The sequence below is a fragment of the Coturnix japonica genome, chromosome 1 (assembly GCF_001577835.2).
Source record: "Coturnix japonica isolate 7356 chromosome 1, Coturnix japonica 2.1, whole genome shotgun sequence".
Lineage (NCBI taxonomy): Eukaryota > Metazoa > Chordata > Aves > Galliformes > Phasianidae > Coturnix > Coturnix japonica.
The window spans coordinates 49,275,083-49,290,776 of NC_029516.1; the positions used below are offsets into that span (position 1 = coordinate 49,275,083).

The window sequence follows — 15,694 nt, forward strand, 5'->3', positions numbered from 1 at the left end:
TTCCTACATATCCTCTTGAGAAGAAATTAGTGTATGAAATATTTATCAGCCAGTTAACTCCTGCACCCCGCCCTGGTGTCCATCACAGTTGCAGAGGAAGAAGCTGGTTCAAATAAGGCCGGCTTTGTTCCACTCAGAAAGATTTTCCCTTGGCACTCTCTAGATGTAAATATGTCAGATTCCTGTGGATAATCCTTTCCTGTCAATACCGCTTAGATTGCGGTTGGGATGGAGTCCTACAGTGATGAGTAAGGATGGAAAACATAACAAGCACAGAAAGAATCAGGTTTACCTTGAAACTCTCAAATTTTTTTAGTGCTCTGGCTTGTAAACAAGGTTCTAATAATTTTGTGGGTTTTTTTTTTTTTTCCTTTCTCCCTTCTGACCAAAATTCCCATAAATATATATGTGCCAGGAGATACAGAATATAATGTTTAAATGTTATTTGTTCTGCAGTAATAATCTGAAGTTTCAAGCCGTATTAGCTCTTTAAATGTCAGCCACTACAGAGCTGCACATTTATGGAGAGCACTGCAAGAGGTATTATCTAAACAAGTGAATTGACAGCTATTAGTGGCAGGTGAAAAGGAAACAGTGCAGTTCCCAGGATATTTCTCATTTTGGTTTCCCAGCCCTGGAAACCCCAAACGCTCTGCAAAAGGGAGCAGGACCCAGCCTGCAAGTGGTCTTCATAGGAGCCAGAGCTGCGCACTGGGCAGCAGGCTGTATCAGAGCTGTGCAGCCCAAGCTGCCTCACCTGGATGACCTTATTGCTCAAGGTCTGTGAATGGAAAACAGGTCTTCAATGAAGATTTGTAAACCACTCCTTTATAGTTCCTACATACAAATAAGAAACTTAAAAGTTCTGGTGAGGCAAGGGTCCCAAACCAGATCCCTCTGAAGTCAATAGCTACACTTTATTTCCTTCTCTGGTATAAAATTAAGGCCAAAGCACTTTGCCCAAAGCCACACAGAAAATGTGTAATAAACCCAACAATGATTTCCAGTACCTAAAGCTCCAAAAATCCTCTCTTCCCCAACAAGTGTGTCAGAGCAGCTTACCAAAATACCTAATAGTTACCAGAACTTCTCATTCTGAGCAAGGCTTTCCTTTCTGAAGTCTGCTTCTCTGTGCCTGGACACATAAGCAAAAGAAAGTTATCAAAGTATGGAATACAGAGTACTATGATCTCTGGTTTAAACAAATACGGCTTATGCTCTTAGGGAAGCAGACTGGGCCCTAGCGCACATTTACTATTTATGTTCAAAAGATTGCAAACATAAACAGTAGAGATGGTCCAGTGTTCATCATTATGCTCCAGAGTAAACAGCTCACTGAGGGTCAGCCATCCCTGTGCTGTTGTTTCATAGAATCACATAATCATTAAGGTTAGAAAAGACCTCTTAAGACCATCTAGTCCAACTGACCACATCCCTCAGTGCCACATCCACACAATTCTGAACACCTTCAGGGATGGTGACTGCACCACCTCCCTGGGCAGCCTGTTCCAATACCTCACCAGCTGCTGGAGGTGTGAGCAGAACATGCTACACCATTCAGATGTGGGTTCAGAGATCCTATTACTTCTGTTGCACAGAAGACACACTGAGGCATCACAGGTAGTGCCCCCAGTGAATGGAGCCATTGTTACTTGCACCCCAGAGGTTTCAGCCCTCCCCCAACAGACCTGGTTGAGAAGGCTTACTTAGGGACATCTGTCTGCTGGAATGCTCTGGGCACCAAACAGCTCTCTCAGTGGCATATTCATGTAGGATTAAACATGGACTTCAAGCACCCTGCTGTGATCATTCTTGTCTCATCCTCATTCCAGATTTCTAACATATATTCATGTCTAAAGATGGTATTGTTCTTAGCAATTTCATTAAGTATTGTACATTCTTGAGATGGTTTCTGAGAAAGAAAAGAAACTCAGTTCTATCTAACGTGCTTAACACTGAAAAATAAGATATGCAAGAGGAACAAAAGCTTTTCCATTCAGGAAGGAGATATTTGTACAGCTAAAAATAGTCCTTACGAAGCTTTCATGAACATGAGATTGATGGAAGGATAATTAACATTTGCTGGAGTCTGAATCCTTAGAGAGAGGTGATCCTTAACTGAGGTGTTAATAACCTCCTAGACCCTTGAAAAATTCCTCTGTTCTTGAATGCATTCGGTGCTCAAGCAGCATTACAGCATCTCAGAAGCGTGTTGCAGCCTTCCAGTGACTGCAGGCAGGTTGGTGGCAGGACTGGAGAAAGCCCTGACCTCCTCCTCCCTCAGCCATTGGGTATTTGCAGCCACAACAGCTGTACGGTGTAGCAGGGTGACAGCTCACAGCCCATTTGGGTGCAGGGCAGTCTTCTCTGCTCAAGGCAAGGGTAAAATATCTTGAAGCCTTCAAGATGAAGACTACCATATTCTCCCTTCCCTCGCTTTGTGGGGTCTTACTACTCATGCAACATGATCCAAGGCCTGTGGACATTGAGGAATTGTTCTCTGTTGATTTCCACACTTTCAGGAGGTGCAGAATATTGTGAAAAGAAAGAGTGGTGCTGCAGTGGCACAGGCTGCCCAGGGAGGTGGTGCAGTCACCGTCCCTGGAGGTGTTCCAGAGCCGTGTGGATGTGGCACTGAGGGACGTGGTCAGTGGGCATGGTGGGGATGGGCTGGCAGTTGGACCAAGTGATCTTAGAGATCTTTTCTCACCTTAATGATTCTATGATTCTATGAAATGGACAAAGGGGAAAGAATTTAGTGACAAAGCAAAGTTTTCAGGGGCTGAATAGGATGGATATCTACTGCTGTACAGCCTCCAGGCTCACTACTTATTTTCCAGTGTCTGGGGAGCTTTATTATTAGTTTTCCAGAACAAAAAGTCTTCTATTTCTTCAGTCCACCTCTCAGTATGGACAGAGAGTGCTTACAAATGCAGCTGGCAGTAGATAGTGGAACTCCAGTTTATTTCATACATATAATCCTCAGTAGTAGTTTTTTGGTTCAGGACACATGCAAGGATCAAGGACTTTAAGCATTGCAATGAAGTGCTCCAGAAGTGCTGTTGCAGCTGCACTAAGCAGCAAGAGAAATAATGCCTGAACTTTCAGGAATCAGTTCCTATTTACCAAAGTCCACAGAAATCACCAAGGATTGGCTGGAGGTTTGCTTTTTTAGACTTCATTCATTTGTTCATCCGGCTTGAGGGATCACTACTCACATGTAATCTTGCTGTTCTAGTAGAGGTTCTGCAAATAGTTTTGGAAGAGAAATGAGTGTGTTGTGGTAATGCCTAGGGTCCCTGGGCCTTGCAGCACCAGTGTTGACTGCCTGCTGAGCATGTCTGGGTAATGCAGCTCTTATGGATGTGAAGCTGTACCCAAGCATTAAAATTGCAGTCATCTATCCAAGAGTCTCATTGCATTAGCTTTTGTTTAGATCCTAATTTTCCTTTATTTGTCTACATAAAGCTTTTCTGTAAATAGGCTTGCTATTTAGTGCTCATTAGAACAGATATAGTTTAATGCTTTACCTATGAAATTAATTCAGTAACAGAGCCGCTGTTTCAAATTATGGTATAAGGCTAAACCCCTGCTAATGAAAGTATTTAAAGAGAAGCACAACAGTTAAAAAGCTTTTTTTGAGCATTGCTTATTGTTCTTCTCAAGTACTCTCATCTCACAGTAATAAAAAATTTCCCTGATCCTGAAGAGCGATAAGACACATACAAGATCTATGGAGAAGGAACTGGATGTCCTGGTGGGGAACAAGTTGGTCATAAGCCAGCCAGTGGCCATCAGGTTGAGGGAGGTGACCCTCTTGCTCTCCTCTGCCCTGCCTAGGCCACATTTGGAATGCTGTGTCCAGATCAGGGTTTTTTAACCTACTATAGGTACCTGGTATACCAAGGGGTTGAACCAGATGTTCTCTAGAGGTCCTTTTCAACACATAAGACTCCGTGATTCCATGTAATCTTTATATATTACTGGTAGCTCCCCCCATCCCTGCTGCCACTCTGGAGGATGTGTCCCCACCCAGCTCACCTGTGCTGCTGCACGTGCACCTCGTGAGACCCCAGCTGCCTGAACCAGGCAGGCCAGGGGATTCCAGGTGATGGCTGTAGGGATGGGCACTGAGAGCAGCTGCCAGCAGTCCCCAAAGCACAGCCCAACACACAAGCAAAATCCTCGCTCCACCTCCAAGCCGCACACACTCGCTCGGCAGGAGTCCAGGCTCGAGACTTCTTCAGTAAGTAAAGCAGAGCGTGTTGCAGAGAAGGGAAACTCCTGGGGAAAGCCCTGGAGAGCAGTGAGAGACTGAAGAGCAGCAGTTAGCATGTCATCAAAACCAACGGCAGCATTTAAAGTGCAGCTGAAATTCTTTCTGTGCTTTTTGGTTTTAGTCATCACAAGCACATTTCTCTTGCTGGCCGCATTTTGAGTCTCCTTTGCAGTTAGCAAAGAAGAGGTTTGGGTGTGTTGGCAGACATCAGCTTCTACCAGTAAGTTTATTCAATACAGCTGTTGAATCCTGATGTTGTAGAGAATCTTACATTGTCGTATTAAGCACCTCGTAAGGACGTGTAGGATCTGTCTGTTCATTCCCTGCCTCCTCCTGCTCCTTTCATTGGGAATATTTGTTGCAAGCGCTGCACTTCAAGGCAGTTTGCTCAATTCACTCTTTTCAAAACTAAAGAGAGCTTGTTATCCCATCCATGCCTGCTAACATGAGGAGAACAGCACTTTGTTATGATGGGTCTGAAGGTGTAAAACATCAAGAGCAAGGAGTTGTGTGGGAGGCTGCACAGCACATCTGGAGCAGCTGCGTGCAGAGCTGTAGCAGCATGCAAAAGAAGAGCACAGCATCCTTAGGATGGGATGCTGTGCTGAGTGTCCCTAGGATGGGATGTTGTACTGAGGTCTCCAGTCCAACAGCTTCATTTGTGGAGATGTGAGAGGCCTCCCTCATCACCCTGACAGTATGAATGTACTCTAAAGTTATAAAAAAATAAATCCATAATCCATCAAGAATATGTTCTACAGACACATGTTCTACAGAATAGATCTGGTAGTTCCCATCTCTGGGCAGACTGATCTGCTGATCTGCTGTCTGCTGCTGCCCTAAATCCTTTAACACTCTCAGGCTGGGCAGAGTTTCCCATTTGCTGTCCCAGTGATGCATGGAGAGACAGGCTGCTGATAACCAGGCTTTTTGTGCCTCTTGAAGAAATGAATGGGATGCAGAGAGCGGAAGGGGCAGCCACCCACTGAGAGTCAGGCTACCACCAAGAGGCTATCTAGTGCTAATATGAAGAATGACCGGGCATGTGTGGCTTTTGAGGCACAGATTTAAATCCCCTCGGCCAATGGACCTGCTCCAGAGGATCTCTAATCCAGTGGGGCCGAGCTTTGCTTCTGTAATCCTGTTTTTTCCTCTGGGTTTTACAGCCCATAAACTTCCTATTAGTCTCCTTAATGCAAAGCAAAAAGTCTTCACACTAGCACTTGTTGCATCTGTTTTTATAAGACAAGGGACTTCTTGGTTCCACAGAGCATTCAGGAATAGAATGCATTCAGTAGCCACAAAGATTTTCCATTAGCTTTATGTTTCTTTTCCTTACAGAACTCGGGACTATATAGCGTAAATGTGCTGCTTGCCTCTGCTCCTTTGTGATGCAAATCTTTGTTTTTCTCCTTTAAACTTGTTGCCAGATTCTGCCCATGTAAATCCAAACCAAACCCTCTGGCTCTGCCCTCAGACTGCCTACTGGAGCAGAGTGACTGATCGATGCTGGCCCTGGTTAGCATGTATGTATGGCCTCTATGTACCCCCTGCCTCCAGTCTTTGGGCAGTTAGCAAGCAGCACTGATGAATGATTGAAGGATGCAGCCCTTCCCAGCCTGAATGGTGGTGGCTGAGGGAGCACAGTGCCTGTGAAGTGAACAGGGCAGTCCCTAACACCAGCGATGGGCTGTGCAAATGGGGAGAAACATCTCTGCTACAGAGCAGGTGTTAGCTGAGGGCTCTGAGGGCCTGGCTGCCTTCTTGTTGGGCTGAATTATATCTGAAGTAAACGTAGAAAATTAGGGAAACTGCACCTGCAGAAAAATTAGAACAAAGCAGGAAAAGAAACCAGTTATGGCTGTTGTTATCTTGCACCTGTGTTTTAAAAGGAAAAAATACAAATTTCCCGTGACTTACACTGGCATAAATGAATATTATTTCTACCAAAGAGTGTGGGGTTACTCAAGCATAAGCACAGGGAGCAACGAGGTCTCACAAAGAACAAAGCCCCTGGATGAAATCCATTGCTGGTGTACGCAAATGCATTTCACAGTCCTCAAAGGCGCCCTGCCTGTTTGTACCCATGGTGAATTTGGTTCGTTTTCCCCAGAGGCCTTTTTCCATTTTAAATATAGCATGCACGCAGATGGCTGGGGCTACAGCGGGATACACGGCTTTGTATTACAGCAGGCAGCTTGACGTCGGCCTGAGCACAGTGACGTGCTCTGCCATGGTTGCCTTTGGAACTATCAGTGAGCAATATTTCAGCTCCTTGTCACCTTCGGCTTGGGGATGGTTTGCAGACCCTCAGGCATCAAGGCAAGCATGAAAGATTGTTTAATGCTGACAGGATTTCTTATGAGGCCATTTAAGCAATACAATCACATGTATGTACGCGCATACATACAAGGAGGTATTATTATCTATATACACGCTCATATGTATGTTCTCTGCTGCTGGGTATACACGTGCACATACATGTGAAGTTTTTATTGATTACAACAATCTCTTGCAAATCAGACACTGCTGTGTATTTTGACTCCTTTCCCTAGGGTCAATGTAGCTGCATACCCGCTGCTCCCATCAAATGCTGTGGCAGTCATGCATAATATCCTCCTCTGAATATCCCATTTAGCTCTCACAGACTTGCTTATGATGCTCTGCTGCTGCTTCTTGTAGCTTCAAGTAAATATATACACATTAGACTTCCTCAATATCTTGCAACACTGGAGGATATGTCCCACCAGGGCACCTCTGGCAGCTGCTGATCTTGAAATGTGACTGTAAAGCTTTACCTCAGACTGAAAAGGCTGCTTTGAGCTTTACCCATCATGCAAAAATGTGTATTTTTGACAGCATCTGTCTGTCATCAAGAATGCCGGGTCTTACACTGCGTTCCCAAAAGCGCTCCCAGAGTACCAATGCATAAGCATTCAGGTTTTGTTGATCTCTTCATGACTTTTTTGAGTGCAGTGTGCATAATACTATCCTCACTCACAGTCTGTCTGGTATCAGTGATGCTAAGACCAACTCACACCTAGGTCTGCATGCCCAAAGTTACATTTACCTCTAAAAATCCAATAAAGTAATTGGAAAGTGTTCTGGGAAGCACTTCTGGATGATTCTGTGTTGCATTTTTCTACAGCCACTGGGTGGTGCTACAGAAAGGGCTGCTCTGCTTTCCAAAGCCAAGCAGGTTTCTTCTCTCTCTGGACGGTGCTATCCAGAAACATCACATTAGATATAGCGGTGAAGAGAAGCACCCTTCTTCCTTTCACTTCTCCAATGCAAGTATTGCCTTTGCACTGTCCAAGTTGAAATTATAGAAATCTAGCTATCTCATTTCTCCATTAAATTCCAGTTTAAATCATTTCTATCAAGCATTTGATCTACCCATTGCCAATGGGGCTGAATATTGCAGGGGTGCCTCAGGAGAACTCTCCCATCTGAATGTGAACACATTCTATGCCCCCATTTGCTTGCTTTCCCTGATGATCCAGCACCTGCGTTTGTTCTTTGGCAGCGCTGCTCACAGAAAGCTTTTGGATTGCACATGCAAAAAGAGCTCTTGGAGCAGAGGATGCAACTTTGCTTGGCACAAAGTCATCAACAGATGGTCAACAACACCCCTCGTTGTCTGGAAAATCCCGTCACACCCTGTGGGTGTCAGCTGGCACAAGGGCATGAAAGGTAAAAGCCCTCCTTTACATCAAGCAAGGGCAGGAGGGTGATGAGAGGCCCTCAGGCAGTGATTTCTGAAGCTTTGTATCCAGGTCCTAAGGGGGAAAGCCTATGCCTACAGCAAAGCTGACGCATCTGCCCACAGTGGGAAGTGAGCAGAAGCAGGTAGAATTCAGGTGACATCGTGCTGATGGGGGATGAGTGTGCAGGGAGAAAGTCCATCATTTCCAGAGGTTTTGCAGAAGCATCTGTTGATTCCAAGCAGTCGAAGTGGTGTACAAAATCTCTGTAGGCTTCAGTGCCAGAAAAGCCTCCTATACGTGGAGCCCTTATTAGTGCAAGCTGAGGTAAAATGAGAAGGATCCGGCCTTGTTAAAGCAATGGGAAGTATGCAGAGGTCACATTGCTTCTCTTATTAAAATTGGATGCTTTTTTCATCCTGGTAACAGGCCTTTAAGAATGTTCTTTAGAAATAAGTGTCCTATTCCATTAAAAAAAAACCTGTTTCTTTCTTATAACACAATTAATGTCAGCAAAGCATTCTGCAGATCCAAGAAAATTTATTTTTATATAATTCTTGGGAGGCAGGAAAGAGTATTCCAGTTCTGCAGGAGAGATAAGAAGACACAAGCTTAAAAGTGTTTTTAGGCACTGGGCCAAGTTTTCTGATTCACCATGGCTGATGGAGGACAGAGAGGAATCTCTCCACATCTTTATAGACGTGTTTGGGAAGGTAGCTGTTCCCTTCTATCAGCATTTGCTAGAATATCATGTGCTTTGAATTGATGTAGGAGAGCTGATGGCTCTCCATATGTTGCTTTGATTCTTTCTGTAGGATTCTTCCTGTAGGTCTCTTAAGACTTGTGTTGTCTTACAATCATAGAATCATTAAGGTGGGAAAAGATATCTAAGATCATCTAGTCCAGCCACCAGCCCATCCCCACCATGCCCACTGACCACATCCCTCAGTGCCACATCCACACGGCTCTGGAACACCTCCAGGGATGGTGACTGCACCACCTCCCTGGGCAGCCTGTTCCAACACATCACCGCCCTTTCTGAGGAGAATATTTTCCTAATATCCAATCTGAGCCAAACTGTGGCTGTTACCTCTCATCTTGGGGTTGTTCACTGTGACTGTCAGCACCCGAGCTGATGTGTTGGAGAAGAGTGCTGTGTGGAGCAGCTAGCACCGTATAAAAACTGCTAGCATCTCAACAGAGCAAGCACAGCTCTTCCCCATCCTCAGGGCCCAGCCCAGCCCTGTGCCTGCCCTGCTGTACGCTCAGTGGTAGGGATGGTGCTGGAGTCACTGCTGCTGCCCTCTTGGGCACCAAGATGTGGAAGGTGGCATCCCCTGTTTGCTATGGGGATTCTGACATTTGCTTTTCCCTTTATGCTGCCTTAGAAGCATAAAGGATGCACAGGGAGCAATGAAACCTTCTCCCTGTCAATTCCCTAGTCAGCATAATGAAATTTTCATGCACAATGAGTCTTTGATCATGTTTGTCACTTAGCCAATTTGCTATTGATTTAAAAAGCTCTCTCTGCTAGAAAATAGGCATAAAGGACGTGATTTTAAAAATATCTAATGGAAGATTATATTAGATCCTTGGGCATCTATGCACTAACAGAATCATTTTCCATTTAACTGTGCTCTGTTCTTGGCTGCCCAGATTTCTGAGTATGTCCTTTCCTGTGGAAATCATGTTGTATCATTGGTACACATGCTAAAGTTGTGGCACTGTGTTTTCATCTTCGTAATTGTTTACCATAAAATGATTAGGCTGCCATTAATGGCTTCTATTATTTGACCTAATTTTATTTACGAGTCATAGACAACACTCTTCTCCAAAGCCAGGAAGCGTCTGCAGACAAATGAAAAGTAAACAAAATAAAACCAAAGGAAGCTGGCAGCCCCTGAGCCGAGTGTATTTGCTAATTTAGTATTGTCTCGACTTTAACAAAATAATTATCAGTGAAGAAAAAAACACTGACAGAATGGCACCTATGGAGTGTATGAAGCCATGATGCAGGCCCAGTGCTGAATTCCAGTATTTCAGTGGGAATTTTGAGGAATGAAAGGACAGGGAGGTGGTTTCTCAGGGTTCCTAACATGGAGATGATGGTGAGGGGAGCAGTTCTGTGCTGCCATCTGGAACACCCCAAGGAGGAGGAGAGGCTGTGCCTGGGGAAGGCACACGCATTAACAGAAGAGCAATATGTGTTATCAACTAAATACAACAGATGCTGTTCTTTCTGAAGGTATGGTATGCATCCACCATAACACAGCAGACAATATGTTTTAGGTGCTGTGGGGTTGATTTTCAGCAACAGGGCAGGATTTGCTGTCATTATCCCAGTCTTTGGGAAAGCTTGTTTTGATGAATACATCCAAAGGTACTGCCATCCAAAAACCGACTGATGCTACATTTAGCATAACATCTTATGCTTAAGCTTCTTCAGTCTAAAATACATATATACATATATTTGAGAGAGAAAAAGAAATCTATATTCTTGTTGCTCCCCGCATTATTAGAATAGCCTTACCCTTGTGTTTCCAAGAAAACTATTTGTGCATCTAAGAACAGCGTGAAAAGCTCTACAGTCCAGACACAGACCCACAGACCTCAGCATCAGAACAAACTTCCTGTTCAAAACATGCATTTACTTTTCCTCATCACAGGCACAAAGCAACGAACACCACACAGAAGCCACATCTGAAGCTGAAATGCTGTTCCTCATAGGATCTGCCGGGTGGCGATCAGATGGGGCAGGAAATCCCAAAGTCCTGGAGGGATGTATCTGCCCCATCTCATCCATGAGTCATCCAGGACGAAGAGGTCAAAATGGCAAAAGTTCATGGCTTTCCATTATGTTCCTGTACAAATGTCTCTGGGTGAAGGCTCCTATGGTGTGGGCTGGGGATTGGTTGCAGGATGCCCCCAAGTTGGGGAGTGCCTCGGACACATTTTGCTTACTGCTTCCCCCTTCACCACTTCAGCTGCCTCCTGGCCACATGCCTCCACCCTTTTCCGCCACAACCCACAGGCACCGCTGTGGTCTGAGCTCAGGGTTGCAGTACCGACAAGCAAGGCTGAGAGGCTTCACAGCCCTCACTGCTGCGTTGGGGAAGTTGGTGACAGAGGCATTGTGAAATGGTTCTGGGGGGACAACTGCTTGTGGTAATGCTTTGGAGAATCTGTGTGCTCTAAGAGATGCTGTTGTTGTTCCAGATCAGGCTGCGGGCACAATGACCCAACCTGAGATCCAGCAGTGCACATGTGGCCTGATGTGCTGATGGTTGAGGTGATGCAGCCAGTTTATTTCTCAAAGAATCGGCAAAAAAAACCCCACAAAAACAGCTGTGGCGGAAGGGAGGCAACCGAGGGCAAGGAGGGGAAGTGATGAGAGGAGGGCAGCATGCTGTTGAGTGACTTAGTGACTTTTGTCACTTCTTTTCTTGCACGTTTCATTGGTGACATCTGCAAGCCAGCAGCCCACCTTCCTGCCAACGATGCTGAAAGCTGTAATGCTGGACTTCCTTATTACAGCCTGCTGATGTGGGTGGACTTTAATGTGGAAAGGATTTCTGTTCAGGGGGTGGGAGGGAAGCCTTTATCATTTACTTAATAAAAGTAATATATAAATAACCCAATAAACACATATACCACACTGAGATTTACGGGAGGAGTACCTAAGCCAGACGAGAAATGTGAAAGCAACAGAAGAAGGAAATGCATGTGCTTAATCCCTCTGGAAATCCTGTGGGCTGCCATAGGAGAAACACTGGGCCCCAGCATCTACGTTTTAGTTTTCTCACTGCTCAGTTTTGGGTACCTACTCCTCATCGGATGAAAAAAAACAATGTATGTGAAGGAAAAGATGATAGCATACTCATTGCCTAAATTCTGGGTTAAGTCCATTGAAGAAAGGTCGAGGCTTCTAAATGGAATTTTAGAAGATGCTTCATGGGCACGTAACTGCCTGGTTGAGCTACACCTCTAAAGGCCACTACTTGTCAAGGTAAAGATTTAAAGGGATCACTACAGAGAAAATGAGTGTTACAGCCTTAATCCTGAACTGGAGTGACTGCTGTACTTTCCATAGAGCACGCAATTTTGAGGGTTGGATGTGGTCTGGCAGGGCAGATAATATGCAGATACCTGCTGCAGGAAGCAGATGGATGCCAGCCACATCTCCTTCTACAGGATAATCCCTATCATTGAGCAGAGCACATTAGCTTGCTTTTACTTCATCCGGCCAAAAAAGCTCCCTATCACTGTGAGATCGTAGAGAGGAGAAAGTTCAGTTGAGAAAATGCCCTCTGGGTTTGCCTGCCAGCATCTTCCAAATATTTGCAGTTACACAACCTTTAGATTTGAAGGCTGAATAGTGCTGAGCACTTTAACTTGATCCAGCAAGCTGCACTTTGCTTGAGAATATTAAATGGCAAATGGGTCTCAATGTCAGATGCCAAAGAAATTGTGCTCCTTGAAAGTTCATGGCAAAAATTAATCCTAAGAATGTACTACTGACTTTTGTGATAAACTTACATTGCTGACACGTTGCCATCTTAAGATTTTTTCTCCCATTCACACTGACTTAAGGAAGAGAAGCCCACTGAAATCAATGGTTTTACTGTTGTTATTGCCATGACTGATACAGTTCAGATTTGGTACAACATATCCTCCGATACTACTTTGCAAATTAAAGCCTAATCCTATTTCCTTTGAAGCTGGTTAGCAGAAATCTACTGGTTTCAATGGGAGGATAATTCCTTCTGTGAATAAAGAAAAGCATTTACATAAAATAACAGTGTCAGAAACGAAGAATTCCCCAGTGGTGTCTGCAAACTCAGAGCACTGAAATCCTCACCAACTGCTCAGGGCAGAAACAAGGAGACACTGAATTTCTTACAGCAAAACAGAGCAGCCAGAGTGATGCAAAACAGCTTGAAAAAACCATATTTAAGACTGTCCACCTCCATTCTAACATCGCCTCTCATTTCTTCTGTGCTTTTTAATTCTTGGTGTTCTTATAGGCATTGTAAAGGGCACTGCTTGACTATTTGCTCCAGTGATTTTTATTCCTGTAATGACAATACAGGTTGCAAAGCTGGCAATATGTTACAACTGAAAAGGAAATATTTCCACGTATCAGTGATATGATTCATCTTACATACACTTCTCTACTTATCATTTTCCATTCTTATTATTCCATGTGAGCACAGAAAGACTTCTCTGCCGTTTTAATTTATACACTTAATTTGCTTAATGCCCTCTGGCTTCACGTTGGTGACTGAGGAGATTTGAAAGGACCCGTCGCTTTTGCATGCTACAGAGTACCTGTGTTTGTTCCATTATAAAAATGGCATTTTTCATTTTGGAGCTTCTTCCATTTTATTACACCTCATATTAATCACAGTATACAGCGATGATTCCCATGACAGACTTCCTTGTGAAACTGGTGCTGTAGGTCTCCGGGTAGTTAAAAGAGAATAATCTCAGGAATATTAACAATACTCATGCATGCAAGATAATGAAATGCATTTTAATTGCTGGAATTATCTGAGAGCTGCACAGGAGGTTATACCAAGCTCAGCCTAGAGGGAGCTCCCAGGCCAACAGCAGCCAGACACTCTCCCCTCCCGCCCCGGAGGGGCACCCAGGGCACAGCCAGCTGCCTCGGGTGCTGCAGGACCCAGGCAGGACTGAGTGCACAAAATTGCCAGGCACTTTGCTGCAGTCATCTGGACAGACTGATGCACCCCTGGCACTTTGCGAGATTGAGACTCGGATTTAATCTATTTAAGTGAAGTTGCGTTGAGGTGAACACACGCCAAGACAGTTTGTCACTCCTTGTGGCAGAAAAGGGCACCATTCTGTGCTGCCAGCTCTCTAACCAGATTTCATCCTTTACATGACTAAAGTAAAGGAAGGGGCTCCAGGAGGACACAGCTCTCTTTCTATGTGGCAACAGAGGAGCAAGCTTCTCTTGCCCTTTCTGCTTTGGACCAGACAATTTGAAGTGCAGTCTGTGAGGGATGATGCATTTCAGGCTCTGGAGCTCAAGCCGATAACCTGTCTCCCAACAATCTAGAACCAAGAGTGGGAGCAATGATAAGGGAACTGGTGGGCATTATGGCATTATGGGGTACTGATGGATAGGAAACTGGACATGAGGCAGCAGTGTGCCTTTAAAGCCCAGAAAGCCAACTGGATCCTGGGCTGCATCAAGGGAAATACCACCAGCAGGCTGAGGGAGGTGAACCTGCCCCTCTACTCTGCACTGGTGAGACCTCACCTGGAGTACTGCTTCCAGATGTGGAGTTTTCAGTAAAGGAGGGATGTGGACCTGTTGGAGTCCATCCAGAGGGCCACAAAAATGATCCAAGGGATGGAACAGCTCTCCTACAAAGACAGGCTGAGAGAGCTGGGGCTGTTCAACCAGGAGAAGAGAAGGCTCCAGGGAGACATGAGAGTGGCTTTCCAGCATCTAAAGGGAGGCTGTAAGAAAGAAGGGGACAAACCGTTTAGCAGGGTCAGTTGTGATAGGACAAAGGGAAATGGTTTCAAACAAAAAGAGTGGAAATTTAGGCTGGTTGTAAAGGAGACTTTTACAATAAGTGCAGTGAGGCACTGGAACACGTTGCCCAGAAAGGCGGTGGATGCCCCATTCCTAGAGACTCCCAAGGTCAGGCTGCAGGAGCTCTGAGCACCTGATCGAGCTGTGGGTGTCCCTGTTCATTGCAACAGGGGATTGCTTTGGATGTCCTTTCAGGGTCCCTTACAACTCAGACAGTTCCGTGATCCTATGATTTCCACAGTTTGACATGAAAGCCTGCACAGCTTGTGTCTGTGACACAGCAGTACTGGGGCACAGTGGGCTCCATATGGCAAACAAACAGCCCTGGCAGCACTGACCGTGTGCCAAGGAAGGGGCTGGGTGTGCCCGTGTTTGTCTGTGCATTCCAGTTACATGGAAACCCTACAGGAAACCGTCGCCCATTTGGCTACTGGGGAAAATTAAAGTGTTTTCTGGAACAAAAAAAAATACACTTTCCAGCCCCAAATTTGGCACGGTTTCTCCTGGGTCTTTGCACACAGCCCGTGGCCGCACACCCGCTCCGCAGGTGCCCTCGCCCCACCGCGCAGCCCCCGCACACTCGCAGCCCCGCCAACGCAGCCTCAACCCGCAGCGCGGGGGGACGCGACTCCCTCTCCCCGCCTTCCCCCGCCGAGGGGGCGGCGCGGCCGGGACGGGCGGGGCGGAGGGGCCGCCGGGGAAGGGGAGGGGATGTCGGGGCGCCGCCGCCCCGCCCCGCCCCGCCGCGCCCCATGGTGCCGGCGCGGGCGCGGGGCTGAGGCAGAGGCTGCGAGGCTGGCGGGGTGCTCACACTAGCGCCCGCTGCCGCCGGGCATGGAGGGCGCCGAAGCGGCCGCCCTTGGCAGCGGCAGCCCCGTGCAGCCCCGCTGCTCCTCCTGCGGCTCCGCGCCGGCCGGCGGCGGCGAGGCGGCGGCAGCAGCGGCGGCCATGGAGGAGCCGCTCGGGGAGGCTGCGTCCCCGGGAGTAGCGGCGGCGGCGGGGCCGAGGAAGAAGCAGGCGGTGAAACGGCACCACCACAAACACAACCTCAAGCATCGCTACGAGTTCCTGGAAACGCTGGGGAAAGGCACCTACGGCAAAGTCAAGCGGGCCATCGAGCGGTTCTCTGGCAGAGTGGTGAGT

General features: G+C 46.3%; 1 protein-coding gene across 1 annotated transcript in view; it reads left to right on the forward strand.

The window, feature by feature from the left end:
* Positions 1 to 15,327: 15,327 nt before the first annotated feature.
* The window catches only part of NUAK1 (NUAK family kinase 1), a 47,054-nt gene continuing 46,687 nt past the window's right edge, over positions 15,328 to 15,694 (forward strand). The window contains exon 1 of the mRNA XM_015864112.2: positions 15,328 to 15,688. Coding sequence (XP_015719598.1) covers positions 15,386 to 15,688 — 303 coding nt within the window. The 5' untranslated portion in view covers positions 15,328 to 15,385. The remainder of the gene's footprint in view (positions 15,689 to 15,694) is intronic.